The sequence below is a fragment of the Amblyraja radiata genome, chromosome 20, assembly GCF_010909765.2.
Source record: "Amblyraja radiata isolate CabotCenter1 chromosome 20, sAmbRad1.1.pri, whole genome shotgun sequence".
In the NCBI taxonomy this organism is placed as follows: domain Eukaryota; kingdom Metazoa; phylum Chordata; class Chondrichthyes; order Rajiformes; family Rajidae; genus Amblyraja; species Amblyraja radiata.
This window is the reverse complement of record NC_045975.1, coordinates 26,987,385-27,005,589: the sequence shown is the minus strand read 5'-3', so window position 1 is coordinate 27,005,589 and position 18,205 is coordinate 26,987,385. Positions and strand designations below refer to the sequence as shown.

Genomic DNA, 18,205 nt, shown 5'->3' with positions numbered 1-18,205 from the left:
AACTTTTGTTGTTGATGGGCAACTTCTTTCTGTGCCACAGTTTGCATTGCTGTTCTTAAATTTCACACCAGAAAGAGATCTTTCTTCTTTTGATTGGACTTGTTGTGACCAACACAGTGGAATAATTGGAAGAAGTGCATCGATAAATGAGGACTTTGTTGATTGTCAAGAACCCTGCATGGATTTTGTTCACGGCTTGTTGGTGGTGTCCAGGTGTGCAAGAATTAATATCTGCGCTATGTTTAAGATCTTGTACAGAACAGATATTGAAAATGTGCATCAATTACTGGAAAGTCATAAGTGGTGATTGCTCTGCCAGTTGTTTCGTAGTTCAGGCTACTGCTGTGAGTGGCCCTTCTGGAACAGTCAAGAGTTAGTTGTCCAATATGCTTTCTTGCTATTTGCATGTCTTTTCAAGCACCTTTGATGGTTATGACTAACAAGTCATCAGGAAAGAAAGCAGAAATGAATCTGAGAGGCTGTTTGAGAGTGGTTTCATATTTCATTGTGTCTCTTGAAGCGACATTAAATATACAGACAATTTAGGGATGTACTAGGAACATCCAAATGATGGAAATCTAATTGAAAAAAGTGCAGATGGCTGCAGCAGCAGTTGTGACATCATCAGATGACGTGAAGCATGAAGCAGAATGAGATTGGTGTTATCCTCAACATCTCATTAATAATTGCAGAACCGAATCCTGTGAACAATGCCATTGCTTCAAGTCGCAACACCACTTCAGTTACTCTGAGTTGGGACAAACCGCTTGACTCCAAGCCTGAGTATACCTATAAGGTGACACTGAGTGGACATCTCCCAATTATGATAACTGGTACTGAATTCGTTACTGTGGCACAACTAAATCCTGGAACTGGATACACATTCAGTGTGTTCACACTGGCGGCAGATAATACATCAGCAGATCCAGTCTATGTCTCTTCTACTACAGGTAAAGACACCAATTGTTTTAATAGGAGTTTCTCTCTGACCAAGGTAGACTGCTTAATCTGCAGCAAATCATATAATCATGTCTTCATATAGTAGAAGACAAATTAGCTAGTTGTGGACTCAACAATGTGGTAAAGGAAGGAGCTCAGTCAGCAATTCTTGATAGATGTATATTGAGGTGCTGACCAGATTATTGCTCCGTGGACACTGAACGGTGGCTTTGTGGTCTTGATTTGTCTTTCTTGATTGCCTACCCAGTGTACTGACAGTAGGTTTCATATTCTCACTGCTTAATAGCATGGGAGTGAAATGTTGCATGTGATTCCTGAACTTGGAAAAAGCCAACAAATATTTAGGGTTATCTTGCAACATTTATGAATAAAATATGTATGTCACTTATTGTGCCGATATTTACTTTATATAATTTTTAGTGCGTTCTCCAACCATCATTATCCAATTACTTGCTTCTGACAGTTCCTTCAAAGCCTGGAGCCATTACCGTGATGGCCGTAAGCAACATTTCCATCTCCTTGAGCTTAGGGAGACCCGTGGACATGGGGGTCACCCAGTACAACTTCAGCATCATGTACAGGACTGCCAGCAGTTCTGATGTTTCCTTCAATGAAATTACAAATTCCACCAAAATCCAAGATCTGCAGTCTGGGACCAATTACACCATTTCTGTGACCACTGTTGTTCAAGGTGGAATGAAGAGTGAAGCTGTGGTTCTAAATCAGTTTACAAGTAAGTGTGAAGCATTTTCCCTTGTGTGCAATGGTGCAGACCACCGTCCAGAAGCAAGAAAAAAAGAATCTCGTTCCAGCTTGAGGTCATTGGATTTGGGATAATATTTGGGAGATAGAGTTTGTTTTAATTGTGATCTGCAGAAAGATTAATTAGTAGTGGTTTTATTAATAATGGAGAGGTTATTTCTTTGCCATGGAATTGTAATTATTATTAGATGTTTCACTGTTGTTCACGGTGGAGTGAAGAGTGAAGCTGTGCTTCTAAATCAGTTTACAAGTAAGGATGCAATTTCCTTGTGAATTAAGATGTAGCCCACAATCGGAAAACAAGTAAATAAGACTAGGTTCCAACTTCAGATCGTTGGCTAAAGGAAAGTATTTGGGAGCTAATGTCGGATTTTCTGTTGAAGGTGTTCTGCAAAGAGCCTATTTAGATGCAGCTTTGTTGTTGATGGGCAACTTCTTTCTGTGCCACAGTTTGCATTGCTGTTCTTAAATTTCACACCAGAAAGAGATCTTTCTTCTTTTAATCGGTCTTGTTGTGACCAACACAGTGGAATAATTGGAAGAAGTGCATCGATAAATGAGGACTTTGTTGATTGTCAAGAACCCTGCATGGATTTTGTTCACGGCTTGTTGGTGGTGTCCAGGTGTGCAAGAATTAATATCTGCGCTATGTTTAAGATCTTGTACAGAACAGATATTGAAAATGTGCATCAATTACTGGAAAGTCATAAGTGGTGATTGCTCTGCCAGTTGTTTCGTAGTTCAGGCTACTGCTGTGAGTGGCCCTTCTGGAACAGTCAAGAGTTAGTTGTCCAATATGCTTTCTTGCTATTTGCATGTCTTTTCAAGCACCTTTGATGGTTATGACTAACAAGTCATCAGGAAAGAAAGCAGAAATGAATCTGAGAGGCTGTTTGAGAGTGGTGTCATATTTCATTGTGTCTCTTGAAGCGACATTAAATATACAGACAATTTAGGGATGTACTAGGAACATCCAAATGATGGAAATCTAATTGAAAAAAGTGCAGATGGCTGCAGCAGCAGTTGTGACATCATCAGATGACGTGAAGCATGAAGCAGAATGAGATTGGTGATATCCTCAACATCTCATTAATAATTGCAGAACCGAATCCTGTGAACAATGCCATTGCTTCAAGTCGCAACACCACTTCAGTTACTCTGAGTTGGGACAAACCGCTTGACTCCAAGCCTGAGTATACCTATAAGGTGACACTGAGTGGACATCTCCCAATTATGATAACTGGTACTGAATTCGTTACTGTGGCACAACTAAATCCTGGAACTGGATACACATTCAGTGTGTTCACACTGGCGGCAGATAATACATCAGCAGATCCAGTCTATGTCTCTTCTACTACAGGTAAAGACACCAATTGTTTTAATAGGAGTTTCTCTCTGACCAAGGTAGACTGCTTAATCTGCAGCAAATCATATAATCATGTCTTCATATAGTAGAAGACAAATTAGCTAGTTGTGGACTCAACAATGTGGTAAAGGAAGGAGCTCAGTCAGCAATTCTTGATAGATGTATATTGAGGTGCTGACCAGATTATTGCTCCGTGGACACTGAACGGTGGCTTTGTGGTCTTGATTTGTCTTTCTTGATTGCCTACCCAGTGTACTGACAGTAGGTTTCATATTCTCACTGCTTAATAGCATGGGAGTGAAATGTTGCATGTGATTCCTGAACTTGGAAAAAGCCAACAAATATTGGGTTATCTTGCAACATTTATGAATAAAATATGTATGTCACTTATTGTGCCGATATTTACTTTATATAATTTTTAGTGCGTTCTCCAACCATCATTATCCAATTACTTGCTTCTGACAGTTCCTTCAAAGCCTGGAGCCATTACCGTGATGGCCGTAAGCAACATTTCCATCTCCTTGAGCTTAGGGAGACCCGTGGACATGGGGGTCACCCAGTACAACTTCAGCATCATATACGGGTCTGCCAGCAGTTCTGATGTTTCCTTCAATGAAATTACAAATTCCACCAAAATCCAAGATCTGCAGTCTGGAACCAATTACACCATTTCTGTGACCACTGTTGTTCAAGGTGGAGTGAAGAGTGAAGCTGTGGTTCTAAATCAGTTTACAAGTAAGTGTGAAGCATTTTCCCGTGTGTGCAATGGTGCAGACCACCGTCCAGAAGCAAGAAAAAAAGAATCTTGTTCCAGCTTCAGATCATTGGATTTGGGATAATATTTGGGAGATAGAGTTTGTTTTGATTGTGATCTGCAGAAAGATTAATTAGTAGTGGTTTTGTTATTAATGGAGAGGTTATTTCTTTGCCATGGAATTGTAATTATTATTAGGTGTTTCACTGTTGTTCACGGTGGAGTGAAGAGTGAAGCTGTGCTTCTAAATCAGTTTACAAGTAAGGGGGATGCAATTTCCTTGTGAATTAAGATGCAGCCCACAATCGGAAAACAAGTAAATGAGTCTAGGTTCCAACTTGAGAACGTTGGCTAAAGGTAAGTATTAGGGAGCTAATGTCGGATATTCTGTTGAAGGTGTTCTGCAAAGAGCCTATTTAGATGCAACTTTTGTTGTTGATGGGCAACTTCTTTCTGTGCCACAGTTTGCATTGCTGTTCTTAAATTTCACACCAGAAAGAGATCTTTCTTCTTTTGATTGGACTTGTTGTGACCAACACAGTGGAAGAATTGGAAGAAGTGCATCGATAAATGAGGACTTTGTTGATTGTCAAGAACCCTGCATGGATTTTGTTCACGGCTTGTTGGTGGTGTCCAGGTGTGCAAGAATTAATATCTGCGCTATGTTTAAGATCTTGTACAGAACAGATATTGAAAATGTGCATCAATTACTGGAAAGTCATAAGTGGTGATTGCTCTGCCAGTTGTTTCGTAGTTCAGGCTACTGCTGTGAGTGGCCCTTCTGGAACAGTCAAGAGTCAGTTGTCCAATATGCTTTCGTGCTATTTGCATGTCTTTTCAAGCACCTTTGATGGTTATGACTAACAAGTCATCAGGAAAGAAAGCAGAAATGAATCTGAGAGGCTGTTTGAGAGTGGTGTCATATTTCATTGTGTCTCTTGAAGCGACATTAAATATACAGACAATTTAGGGATGTACTAGGAACATCCAAATGATGGAAATCTAATTGAAAAAAGTGCAGATGGCTGCAGCAGCAGTTGTGACATCATCAGATGACGTGAAGCATGAAGCAGAATGAGATTGGTGTTATCCTCAACATCTCATTAATAATTGCAGAACCGAATCCTGTGAACAATGCCATTGCTTCAAGTCGCAACACCACTTCAGTTACTCTGAGTTGGGACAAACCGCTTGACTCCAAGCCTGAGTATACCTATAAGGTGACACTGAGTGGACATCTCCCAATTATGATAACTGGTACTGAATTCGTTACTGTGGCACAACTAAATCCTGGAACTGGATACACATTCAGTGTGTTCACACTGGCGGCAGATAATACATCAGCAGATCCAGTCTATGTCTCTTCTACTACAGGTAAAGACACCAATTGTTTTAATAGGAGTTTCTCTCTGACCAAGGTAGACTGCTTAATCTGCAGCAAATCATATAATCATGTCTTCATATAGTAGAAGACAAATTAGCTAGTTGTGGACTCAACAATGTGGTAAAGGAAGCAGCTCAGTCAGCAATTCTTGATAGATGTATATTGAGGTGCTGACCAGATTATTGCTCCGTGGACACTGAACGGTGGCTTTGTGGTCTTGATTTGTCTTTCTTGATTGCCTACCCAGTGTACTGACAGTAGGTTTCATATTCTCACTGCCTAATAGCATGGGAGTGAAATGTTGCATGTGATTCCTGAACTTGGAAAAAGCCAACAAATGTTTATGGGTTATCCTGTAACATTTATGAATGAAATATGTATGACATTTATTGTGCCGATATTTACTTGATATCATTTTTAGTGTGTTCTCCAACCATCATTATCCAATTACTTGCTTCTGACAGTTCCTTCAAAGCCTGGAGCCATTACCGTGATGGCCGTAAGCAACATTTCCATCTCCTTGAGCTTAGGGAGACCCGTGGACATGGGGGTCACCCAGTACAACTTCAGCATCATGTACGGGACTGCCAGCCGTTCTGATGTTTCCTTCATTGAAATTACAAATTCCACCAAAATCCAAGATCTGCAGTCTGGAACCAATTACACCATTTCTGTGACCACTGTTGTTCAAGGTGGAGTGAAGAGTGAAGCTGTGGTTCTAAATCAGTTTACAAGTAAGTGTGAAGCATTTTCCCTTGTGTGCAATGGTGCAGACCACCGTCCAGAAGCAAGAAAAAAAGAATCTCGTTCCAGCTTCAGATCATTGGATTTGGGATAATATTTGGGAGATAGAGTTTGTTTTGATTGTGATCTGCAGAAAGATTAATTAGTAGTGGTTTTGTTATTAATGGAGAGGTTATTTCTTTGCCATGGAATTGTAATTATTATTAGGTGTTTCACTGTTGTTCACGGTGGAGTGAAGAGTGAAGCTGTGCTTCTAAATCAGTTTACAAGTAAGGGGGATGCAATTTCCTTGTGAATTAAGATGCAGCCCACAATCGGAAAACAAGTAAATGAGTCTAGGTTCCAACTTGAGATCGTTGGCTAAAGGTAAGTATTTAGGGAGCTAATGTCGGATATTCTGTTGAAGGTGTTCTGCAAAGAGCCTATTTAGATGCAACTTTTGTTGTTGATGGGCAACTTCTTTCTGTGCCACAGTTTGCATTGCTGTTCTTAAATTTCACACCAGAAAGAGATCTTTCTTCTTTTGATTGGTCTTGTTGTGACCAACACAGTGGAATAATTGGAAGAAGTGCATCGATAAATGAGGACTTTGTTGATTGTCAAGAACCCTGCATGGATTTTGTTCACGGCTTGTTGGTGGTGTCCAGGTGTGCAAGAATTAATGTCTGCGCTATGTTTAAGATCTTGTACAGAACAGATATTGAAAATGTGCATCAATTACTGGAAAGTCATAAGTGGTGATTGCTCTGCCAGTTGTTTCGTAGTTCAGGCTACTGCTGTGAGTGGCCCTTCTGGAACAGTCAAGAGTTAGTTGTCCAATATGCTTTCTTGCTATTTGCATGTCTTTTCAAGCACCTTTGATGGTTATGACTAACAAGTCATCAGGAAAGAAAGCAGAAATGAATCTGAGAGGCTGTTTGAGAGTGGTGTCATATTTCATTGTGTCTCTTGAAGCGACATTAAATATACAGACAATTTAGGGATGTACTAGGAACATCCAAATGATGGAAATCTAATTGAAAAAAGTGCAGATGGCTGCAGCAGCAGTTGTGACATCATCAGATGACGTGAAGCATGAAGCAGAATGAGATTGGTGATATCCTCAACATCTCATTAATAATTGCAGAACCGAATCCTGTGAACAATGCCATTGCTTCAAGTCGCAACACCACTTCAGTTACTCTGAGTTGGGACAAACCGCTCGACTCCAAGCCTGAGTATACCTATAAGGTGACACTGAGTGGACATCTCCCAATTATGATAACTGGTACTGAATTCGTTACTGTGGCACAACTAAATCCTGGAACTGGATACACATTCAGTGTGTTCACACTGGCGGCAGATAATACATCAGCAGATCCAGTCTATGTCTCTTCTACTACAGGTAAAGACACCAATTGTTTTAATAGGAGTTTCTCTCTGACCAAGGTAGACTGCTTAATCTGCAGCAAATCATATAATCATGTCTTCATATAGTAGAAGACAAATTAGCTAGTTGTGGACTCAACAATGTGGTAAAGGAAGCAGCTCAGTCAGCAATTCTTGATAGATGTATATTGAGGTGCTGACCAGATTATTGCTCCGTGGACACTGAACGGTGGCTGTGTGGTCTTGATTTGTCTTTCTTGATTGCCTACCCAGTGTACTGACAGTAGGTTTCATATTCTCACTGCCTAATAGCATGGGAGTGAAATGTTGCATGTGATTCCTGAACTTGGAAAAAGCCAACAAATGTTTATGGGTTATCCTGTAACATTTATGAATGAAATATGTATGACATTTATTGTGCCGATATTTACTTTATATCATTTTTAGTGTGTTCTCCAACCATCATTATCCAATTACTTGCTTCTCACAGTTCCTTCCAAGCCTGGAGCCATTGCCGTGATGGCCTTAAGCAACATTTCCATCTCCTTGAGCTTAGGGAGACCCGTGGACATGGGGGTCACCCAGTACAACTTCAGCATCATGTACGGGACTGCCAGCCGTTCTGATGTTTCCTTCATTGAAATTACAAATTCCACCAAAATCCAAGATCTGCAGTCTGGAACCAATTACACCATTTCTGTGACCACTGTTGTTCAAGGTGGAGTGAAGAGTGAAGCTGTGGTTCTAAATCAGTTTACAAGTAAGTGTGAAGCATTTTCCCTTGTGTGCAATGGTGCAGACCACCGTCCAGAAGCAAGAAAAAAAGAATCTCGTTCCAGCTTCAGATCATTGGATTTGGGATAATATTTGGGAGATAGAGTTTGTTTTGATTGTGATCTGCAGAAAGATTAATTAGTAGTGGTTTTGTTATTAATGGAGAGGTTATTTCTTTGCCATGGAATTGTAATTATTATTAGGTGTTTCACTGTTGTTCACGGTGGAGTGAAGAGTGAAGCTGTGCTTCTAAATCAGTTTACAAGTAAGGGGGATGCAATTTCCTTGTGAATTAAGATGCAGCCCACAATCGGAAAACAAGTAAATGAGTCTAGGTTCCAACTTGAGATCGTTGGCTAAAGGTAAGTATTTGGGAGCTAATGTCGGATATTCTGTTGAAGGTGTTCTGCAAAGAGCCTATTTAGATGCAACTTTTGTTGTTGATGGGCAACTTCTTTCGGTGCCACAGTTTGCATTGCTGTTCTTAAATTTCACACCAGAAAGAGATCTTTCTTCTTTTGATTGGTCTTGTTGTGACCAACACAGTGGAATAATTGGAAGAAGTGCATCGATAAATGAGGACTTTGTTGATTGTCAAGAACCCTGCATGGATTTTGTTCACGGCTTGTTGGTGGTGTCCAGGTGTGCAAGAATTAATGTCTGCGCTATGTTTAAGATCTTGTACAGAACAGATATTGAAAATGTGCATCAATTACTGGAAAGTCATAAGTGGTGATTGCTCTGCCAGTTGTTTCGTAGTTCAGGCTACTGCTGTGAGTGGCCCTTCTGGAACAGTCAAGAGTTAGTTGTCCAATATGCTTTCTTGCTATTTGCATGTCTTTTCAAGCACCTTTGATGGTTATGACTAACAAGTCATCAGGAAAGAAAGCAGAAATGAATCTGAGAGGCTGTTTGAGAGTGGTGTCATATTTCATTGTGTCTCTTGAAGCGACATTAAATATACAGACAATTTAGGGATGTACTAGGAACATCCAAATGATGGAAATCTAATTGAAAAAAGTGCAGATGGCTGCAGCAGCAGTTGTGACATCATCAGATGACGTGAAGCATGAAGCAGAATGAGATTGGTGTTATCCTCAACATCTCATTAATAATTGCAGAACCGAATCCTGTGAACAATGCCATTGCTTCAAGTCGCAACACCACTTCAGTTACTCTGAGTTGGGACAAACCGCTCGACTCCAAGCCTGAGTATACCTATAAGGTGACACTGAGTGGACATCTCCCAATTATGATAACTGGTACTGAATTCGTTACTGTGGCACAACTAAATCCTGGAACTGGATACACATTCAGTGTGTTCACACTGGCGGCAGATAATACATCAGCAGATCCAGTCTATGTCTCTTCTACTACAGGTAAAGACACCAATTGTTTTAATAGGAGTTTCTCTCTGACCAAGGTAGACTGCTTAATCTGCAGCAAATCATATAATCATGTCTTCATATAGTAGAAGACAAATTAGCTAGTTGTGGACTCAACAATGTGGTAAAGGAAGCAGCTCAGTCAGCAATTCTTGATAGATGTATATTGAGGTGCTGACCAGATTATTGCTCCGTGGACACTAAACAGTGGCTGTGTGGTCTTGATTTCTCTTTCTTGATTGCCTACCCAGTGTACTGACAGTAGGTTTCATATTCTCACTGCCTAATAGCATGGGAGTGAAATGTTGCATGTGATTCCTGAACTTGGAAAAAGCCAACAAATATTTAAGGGTTATCCTGCAACATTTATGAATAAAATATGTATGTCACTTATTGTGCCGATATTTACTTTATATCATTTTTAGTGCGTTCTCCAACTATCATTATCCAATTACTATCTTCTGACAGTTCCTTCAAAGCCTGGAGCCATTACCGTGATGGCCGTAAGCAACATTTCCATCTCCTTGAGCTTAGGGAGACCTGTGGACATGGGGGTCACCCAGTACAACTTCAGCATCATGTACGGGACTGCCAGCCGTTCTGATGTTTCCTTCAATGAAATTACAAATTCCACCAAAATCCAAGATCTGCAGTCTGGAACCAATTACACCATTTCTGTGACCACTGTTGTTCAAGGTGGATTGAAGAGTGAAGCTGTGGTTCTAAATCAGTTTACAAGTAAGTGTGAAGCATTTTCCCTTGTGTGCAATGGTGCAGACCACCGTCCAGAAGCAAGAAAAAAAGAATCTCGTTCCAGCTTCAGATCATTGGATTTGGGATAATATTTGGGAGATAGAGTTTGTTTTGATTGTGATCTGCAGAAAGATTAATTAGTAGTGGTTTTGTTATTAATGGAGAGGTTATTTCTTTGCCATGGAATTGTAATTATTATTAGGTGTTTCACTGTTGTTCACGGGAGTGAAGAGTGAAGCTGTGCTTCTAAATCAGTTTACAAGTAAGGGGGATGCAATTTCCTTGTGAATTAAGATGCAGCCCACAATCGGAAAACAAGTAAATAAGACTAGGTTCCAACTTGAGATCGTTGGCTAAAGGTAAGTATTTGGGAGCTAATGTCGGATATTCTGTTGAAGGTGTTCTGCAAAGAGCCTATTTAGATGCAACTTTTGTTGTTGATGGGCAACTTCTTTCTGTGCCACAGTTTGCATTGCTGTTCTTAAATTTCACACCAGAAAGAGATCTTTCTTCTTTTGATTGGACTTGTTGTGACCAACACAGTGGAATAATTGGAAGAAGTGCATCGATAAATGAGGACTTTGTTGATTGTCAAGAACCCTGCATGGATTTTGTTCACGGCTTGTTGGTGGTGTCCAGGTGTGCAAGAATTAATATCTGCGCTATGTTTAAGATCTTGTACAGAACAGATATTGAAAATGTGCATCAATTACTGGAAAGTCATAAGTGGTGATTGCTCTGCCAGTTGTTTCGTAGTTCAGGCTACTGCTGTGAGTGGCCCTTCTGGAACAGTCAAGAGTTAGTTGTCCAATATGCTTTCTTGCTATTTGCATGTCTTTTCAAGCACCTTTGATGGTTATGACTAACAAGTCATCAGGAAAGAAAGCAGAAATGAATCTGAGAGGCTGTTTGAGAGTGGTGTCATATTTCATTGTGTCTCTTGAAGCGACATTAAATATACAGACAATTTAGGGATGTACTAGGAACATCCAAATGATGGAAATCTAATTGAAAAAAGTGCAGATGGCTGCAGCAGCAGTTGTGACATCATCAGATGACGTGAAGCATGAAGCAGAATGAGATTGGTGTTATCCTCAACATCTCATTAATAATTGCAGAACCGAATCCTGTGAACAATGCCATTGCTTCAAGTCGCAACACCACTTCAGTTACTCTGAGTTGGGACAAACCGCTTGACTCCAAGCCTGAGTATACCTATAAGGTGACACTGAGTGGACATCTCCCAATTATGATAACTGGTACTGAATTCGTTACTGTGGCACAACTAAATCCTGGAACTGGATACACATTCAGTGTGTTCACACTGGCGGCAGATAATACATCAGCAGATCCAGTCTATGTCTCTTCTACTACAGGTAAAGACACCAATTGTTTTAATAGGAGTTTCTCTCTGACCAAGGTAGACTGCTTAATCTGCAGCAAATCATATAATCATGTCTTCATATAGTAGAAGACAAATTAGCTAGTTGTGGACTCAACAATGTGGTAAAGGAAGCAGCTCAGTCAGCAATTCTTGATAGATGTATATTGAGGTGCTGACCAGATTATTGCTCCGTGGACATTGAACGGTGGCTTTGTGGTCTTGATTTGTCTTTCTTGATTGCCTACCCAGTGTACTGACAGTAGGTTTCATATTCTCACTGCTTAATAGCATGGGAGTGAAATGTTGCATGTGATTCCTGAACTTGGAAAAAGCCAACAAATATTTAAGGGTTATCCTGCAACATTTATGAATAAAATATGTATGTCACTTATTGTGCCGATATTTACTTTATATCATTTTTAGTGCGTTCTCCAACCATCATTATCCAATTACTTGCTTCTCACAGTTCCTTCAAAGCCTGGAGCCATTACCGTGATGGCCGTAAGCAACATTTCCATCTCCTTGAGCTTAGGGAGACCTGTGGACATGGGGGTCACCCAGTACAACTTCAGCATCATGTACGGGACTGCCAGCCGTTCTGATGTTTCCTTCAATGAAATTACAAATTCCACCAAAATCCAAGATCTGCAGTCTGGAACCAATTACACCATTTCTGTGACCACTGTTGTTCAAGGTGGAGTGAAGAGTGAAGCTGTGGTTCTAAATCAGTTTACAAGTAAGTGTGAAGCATTTTCCCTTGTGTGCAATGGTGCAGACCACCGTCCAGAAGCAAGAAAAAAAGAATCTCGTTCCAGCTTCAGATCATTGGATTTGGGATAATATTTGGGAGATAGAGTTTGTTTTGATTGTGATCTGCAGAAAGATTAATTAGTAGTGGTTTTGTTATTAATGGAGAGGTTATTTCTTTGCCATGGAATTGTAATTATTATTAGGTGTTTCACTGTTGTTCACGGTGGAGTGAAGAGTGAAGCTGTGCTTCTAAATCAGTTTACAAGTAAGGGGGATGCAATTTCCTTGTGAATTAAGATGCACCCCACAATCGGAAAACAAGTAAATGAGTCTAGGTTCCAACTTGAGATCGTTGGCTAAAGGTAAGTATTTGGGAGCTAATGTCGGATATTCTGTTGAAGGTGTTCTGCAAAGAGCCTATTTAGATGCAACTTTTGTTGTTGATGGGCAACTTCTTTCTGTGCCACAGTTTGCATTGCTGTTCTTAAATTTCACACCAGAAAGAGATCTTTCTTCTTTTGATTGGTCTTGTTGTGACCAACACAGTGGAATAATTGGAAGAAGTGCATCGATAAATGAGGACTTTGTTGATTGTCAAGAACCCTGCATGGATTTTGTTCACGGCTTGTTGGTGGTGTCCAGGTGTGCAAGAATTAATGTCTGCGCTATGTTTAAGATCTTGTACAGAACAGATATTGAAAATGTGCATCAATTACTGGAAAGTCAAAGGTGGTGATTGCTCTGCCAGTTGTTTCGTAGTTCAGGCTACTGCTGTGAGTGGCCCTTCTGGAACAGTCAAGAGTTAGTTGTCCAATATGCTTTCTTGCTATTTGCATGTCTTTTCAAGCACCTTTGATGGTTATGACTAACAAGTCATCAGGAAAGAAAGCAGAAATGAATCTGAGAGGCTGTTTGAGAGTGGTGTCATATTTCATTGTGTCTCTTGAAGCGACATTAAATATACAGACAATTTAGGGATGTACTAGGAACATCCAAATGATGGAAATCTAATTGAAAAAAGTGCAGATGGCTGCAGCAGCAGTTGTGACATCATCAGATGACGTGAAGCATGAAGCAGAATGAGATTGGTGTTATCCTCAACATCTCATTAATAATTGCAGAACCGAATCCTGTGAACAATGCCATTGCTTCAAGTCGCAACACCACTTCAGTTACTCTGAGTTGGGACAAACCGCTTGACTCCAAGCCTGAGTATACCTATAAGGTGACACTGAGTGGACATCTCCCAATTATGATAACTGGTACTGAATTCGTTACTGTGGCACAACTAAATCCTGGAACTGGATACACATTCAGTGTGTTCACACTGGCGGCAGATAATACATCAGCAGATCCAGTCTATGTCTCTTCTACTACAGGTAAAGACACCAATTGTTTTAATAGGAGTTTCTCTCTGACCAAGGTAGACTGCTTAATCTGCAGCAAATCATATAATCATGTCTTCATATAGTAGAAGACAAATTAGCTAGTTGTGGACTCAACAATGTGGTAAAGGAAGCAGCTCAGTCAGCAATTCTTGATAGATGTATTTTGAGGTGCTGACCAGATTATTGCTCCGTGGACATTGAACGGTGGCTTTGTGGTCTTGATTTGTCTTTTTTGATTGCCTACCCAGTGTACTGACAGTAGGTTTCATATTCTCACTGCCTAATAGCATGGGAGTGAAATGTTGCATGTGATTCCTGAACTTGGAAAAAGCCAACAAATGTTTATGGGTTATCCTGCAACATTTATGAATAAAATATGTATGTCACTTATTGTGCCGATATTTACTTTATATCATTTTTAGTGCGTTCTCCAACTATCATTATCCAATTACTTGCTTCTGACAGTTCCTTCAAAGCCTGGAGCCATTACCGTGATGGCCGTAAGCAACATTTCCATCTCCTTGAGCTTAGGGAGACCCGTGGACATGGGGGTCACCCAGTACAACTTCAGCATCATGTACGGGACTGCCAGCCGTTCTGATGTTTCCTTCAATGAAATTACAAATTCCACCAAAATCCAAGATCTGCAGTCTGGAACCAATTACACCATTTCTGTGACCACTGTTGTTCAAGGTGGATTGAAGAGTGAAGCTGTGGTTCTAAATCAGTTTACAAGTAAGTGTGAAGCATTTTCCCTTGTGTGCAATGGTGCAGACCACCGTCCAGAAGCAAGAAAAAAAGAATCTCGTTCCAGCTTCAGATCATTGGATTTGGGATAATATTTGGGAGATAGAGTTTGTTTTGATTGTGATCTGCAGAAAGATTAATTAGTAGTGGTTTTGTTATTAATGGAGAGGTTATTTCTTTGCCATGGAATTGTAATTATTATTAGGTGTTTCACTGTTGTTCACGGTGGAGTGAAGAGTGAAGCTGTGCTTCTAAATCAGTTTACAAGTAAGGGGGATGCAATTTCCTTGTGAATTAAGATGCAGCCCACAATCGGAAAACAAGTAAATGAGTCTAGGTTCCAACTTGAGATCGTTGGCTAAAGGAAAGTATTTGGGAGCTAATGTCGGATATTCTGTTGAAGGTGTTCTGCAAAGAGCCTATTTAGATGCAACTTTTGTTGTTGATGGGCAACTTCTTTCTGTGCCACAGTTTGCATTGCTGTTCTTAAATTTCACACCAGAAAGAGATCTTTCTTCTTTTGATTGGACTTGTTGTGACCAACACAGTGGAATAATTGGAAGAAGTGCATCGATAAATGAGGACTTTGTTGATTGTCAAGAACCCTGCATGGATTTTGTTCACGGCTTGTTGGTGGTGTCCAGGTGTGCAAGAATTAATGTCTGCGCTATGTTTAAGATCTTGTACAGAACAGATATTGAAAATGTGCATCAATTACTGGAAAGTCATAAGTGGTGATTGCTCTGCCAGTTGTTTCGTAGTTCAGGCTACTGCTGTGAGTGGCCCTTCTGGAACAGTCAAGAGTTAGTTGTCCAATATGCTTTCTTGCTATTTGCATGTCTTTTCAAGCACCTTTGATGGTTATGACTAACAAGTCATCAGGAAAGAAAGCAGAAATGAATCTGAGAGGCTGTTTGAGAGTGGTGTCATATTTCATTGTGTCTCTTGAAGCGACATTAAATATACAGACAATTTAGGGATGTACTAGGAACATCCAAATGATGGAAATCTAATTGAAAAAAGTGCAGATGGCTGCAGCAGCAGTTGTGACATCATCAGATGACGTGAAGCATGAAGCAGAATGAGATTGGTGTTATCCTCAACATCTCATTAATAATTGCAGAACCGAATCCTGTGAACAATGCCATTGCTTCAAGTCGCAACACCACTTCAGTTACTCTGAGTTGGGACAAACCGCTTGACTCCAAGCCTGAGTATACCTATAAGGTGACACTGAGTGGACATCTCCCAATTATGATAACTGGTACTGAATTCGTTACTGTGGCACAACTAAATCCTGGAACTGGATACACATTCAGTGTGTTCACACTGGCGGCAGATAATACATCAGCAGATCCAGTCTATGTCTCTTCTACTACAGGTAAAGACACCAATTGTTTTAATAGGAGTTTCTCTCTGACCAAGGTAGACTGCTTAATCTGCAGCAAATCATATAATCATGTCTTCATATAGTAGAAGACAAATTAGCTAGTTGTGGACTCAACAATGTGGTAAAGGAAGCAGCTCAGTCAGCAATTCTTGATAGATGTATTTTGAGGTGCTGACCAGATTATTGCTCCGTGGACATTGAACGGTGGCTTTGTGGTCTTGATTTGTCTTTCTTGATTGCCTACCCAGTGTACTGACAGTAGGTTTCATATTCTCACTGCCTAATAGCATGGGAGTGAAATGTTGCATGTGATTCCTGAACTTGGAAAAAGCCAACAAATGTTTATGGGTTATCCTGTAACATTTATGAATGAAATATGTATGACATTTATTGTGCCGATATTTACTTTATATCATTTTTAGTGTGTTCTCCAACCATCATTATCCAATTACTTGCTTCTCACAGTTCCTTCCAAGCCTGGAGCCATTGCCGTGATGGCCTTAAGCAACATTTCCATCTCCTTGAGCTTAGGGAGACCTGTGGACATGGGGGTCACCCAGTACAACTTCAGCATCATGTACGGGACTGCCAGCCATTCTGATGTTTCCTTCAATGAAATTACAAATTCCACCAAAATCCAAGATCTGCAGTCTGGAACCAATTACACCATTTCTGTGACCACTGTTGTTCAAGGTGGATTGAAGAGTGAAGCTGTGGTTCTAAATCAGTTTACAAGTAAGTGTGAAGCATTTTCCCTTGTGTGCAATGGTGCAGACCACCGTCCAGAAGCAAGAAAAAAAGAATCTCGTTCCAGCTTCAGATCATTGGATTTGGGATAATATTTGGGAGATAGAGTTTGTTTTGATTGTGATCTGCAGAAAGATTAATTAGTAGTGGTTTTGTTATTAATGGAGAGGTTATTTCTTTGCCATGGAATTGTAATTATTATTAGGTGTTTCACTGTTGTTCACGGTGGAGTGAAGAGTGAAGCTGTGCTTCTAAATCAATTTACAAGTAAGGGGGATGCAATTTCCTTGTGAATTAAGATGCAGCCCACAATCGGAAAACAAGTAAATGAGTCTAGGTTCCAACTTGAGATCGTTGGCTAAAGGTAAGTATTTAGGAGCTAATGTCGGATATTCTGTTGAAGGTGTTCTGCAAAGAGCCTATTTAGATGCAACTTTTGTTGTTGATGGGCAACTTCTTTCTGTGCCACAGTTTGCATTGCTGTTCTTAAATTTCACACCAGAAAGAGATCTTTCTTCTTTTGATTGGTCTTGTTGTGACCAACACAGTGGAATAATTGGAAGAAGTGCATCGATAAATGAGGACTTTGTTGATTGTCAAGAACCCTGCATGGATTTTGTTCACGGCTTGTTGGTGGTGTCCAGGTGTGCAAGAATTAATGTCTGCGCTATGTTTAAGATCTTGTACAGAACAGATATTGAAAATGTGCATCAATTACTGGAAAGTCATAAGTGGTGATTGCTCTGCCAGTTGTTTCGTAGTTCAGGCTACTGCTGTGAGTGGCCCTTCTGGAACAGTCAAGAGTTAGTTGTCCAATATGCTTTCTTGCTATTTGCATGTCTTTTCAAGCACCTTTGATGGTTATGACTAACAAGTCATCAGGAAAGAAAGCAGAAATGAATCTGAGAGGCTGTTTGAGAGTGGTGTCATATTTCATTGTGTCTCTTGAAGCGACATTAAATATACAGACAATTTAGGGATGTACTAGGAACATCCAAATGATGGAAATCTAATTGAAAAAAGTGCAGATGGCTGCAGCAGCAGTTGTGACATCATCAGATGACGTGAAGCATGAAGCAGAATGAGATTGGTGTTATCCTCAACATCTCATTAATAATTGCAGAACCGAATCCTGTGAACAATGCCATTGCTTCAAGTCGCAACACCACTTCAGTTACTCTGAGTTGGGACAAACCGCTCGACTCCAAGCCTGAGTATACCTATAAGGTGACACTGAGTGGACATCTCCCAATTATGATAACTGGTACTGAATTCGTTACTGTGGCACAACTAAATCCTGGAACTGGATACACATTCAGTGTGTTCACACTGGCGGCAGATAATACATCAGCAGATCCAGTCTATGTCTCTTCTACTACAGGTAAAGACACCAATTGTTTTAATAGGAGTTTCTCTCTGACCAAGGTAGACTGCTTAATCTGCAGCAAATCATATAATCATGTCTTCATATAGTAGAAGACAAATTAGCTAGTTGTGGACTCAACAATGTGGTAAAGGAAGCAGCTCAGTCAGCAATTCTTGATAGATG

At 40.2% G+C, this 18,205-nt stretch overlaps 1 protein-coding gene across 1 annotated transcript in view; it reads left to right on the top strand.

The window, feature by feature from the left end:
- LOC116984406 overlaps nt 1-18,205 on the top strand; it is a 116,313-nt gene that overhangs the window by 11,338 nt on the left and 86,770 nt on the right. Inside the window, exons 15-32 of the mRNA XM_033038560.1 lie at nt 693-1,041; nt 1,208-1,217; nt 1,381-1,693; nt 2,825-3,173; nt 3,340-3,349; nt 3,511-3,823; nt 4,959-5,307; nt 5,752-5,960; nt 7,097-7,354; nt 7,829-8,197; nt 9,234-9,491; nt 9,966-10,235; nt 11,369-11,626; nt 12,101-12,370; nt 13,506-13,854; nt 15,590-15,900; nt 16,375-16,743; nt 17,780-18,037. Coding sequence (XP_032894451.1) covers nt 693-1,041; nt 1,208-1,217; nt 1,381-1,693; nt 2,825-3,173; nt 3,340-3,349; nt 3,511-3,823; nt 4,959-5,307; nt 5,752-5,960; nt 7,097-7,354; nt 7,829-8,197; nt 9,234-9,491; nt 9,966-10,235; nt 11,369-11,626; nt 12,101-12,370; nt 13,506-13,854; nt 15,590-15,900; nt 16,375-16,743; nt 17,780-18,037 — 4,872 coding nt within the window. The remainder of the gene's footprint in view (nt 1-692; nt 1,042-1,207; nt 1,218-1,380; nt 1,694-2,824; nt 3,174-3,339; nt 3,350-3,510; nt 3,824-4,958; nt 5,308-5,751; nt 5,961-7,096; nt 7,355-7,828; nt 8,198-9,233; nt 9,492-9,965; nt 10,236-11,368; nt 11,627-12,100; nt 12,371-13,505; nt 13,855-15,589; nt 15,901-16,374; nt 16,744-17,779; nt 18,038-18,205) is intronic.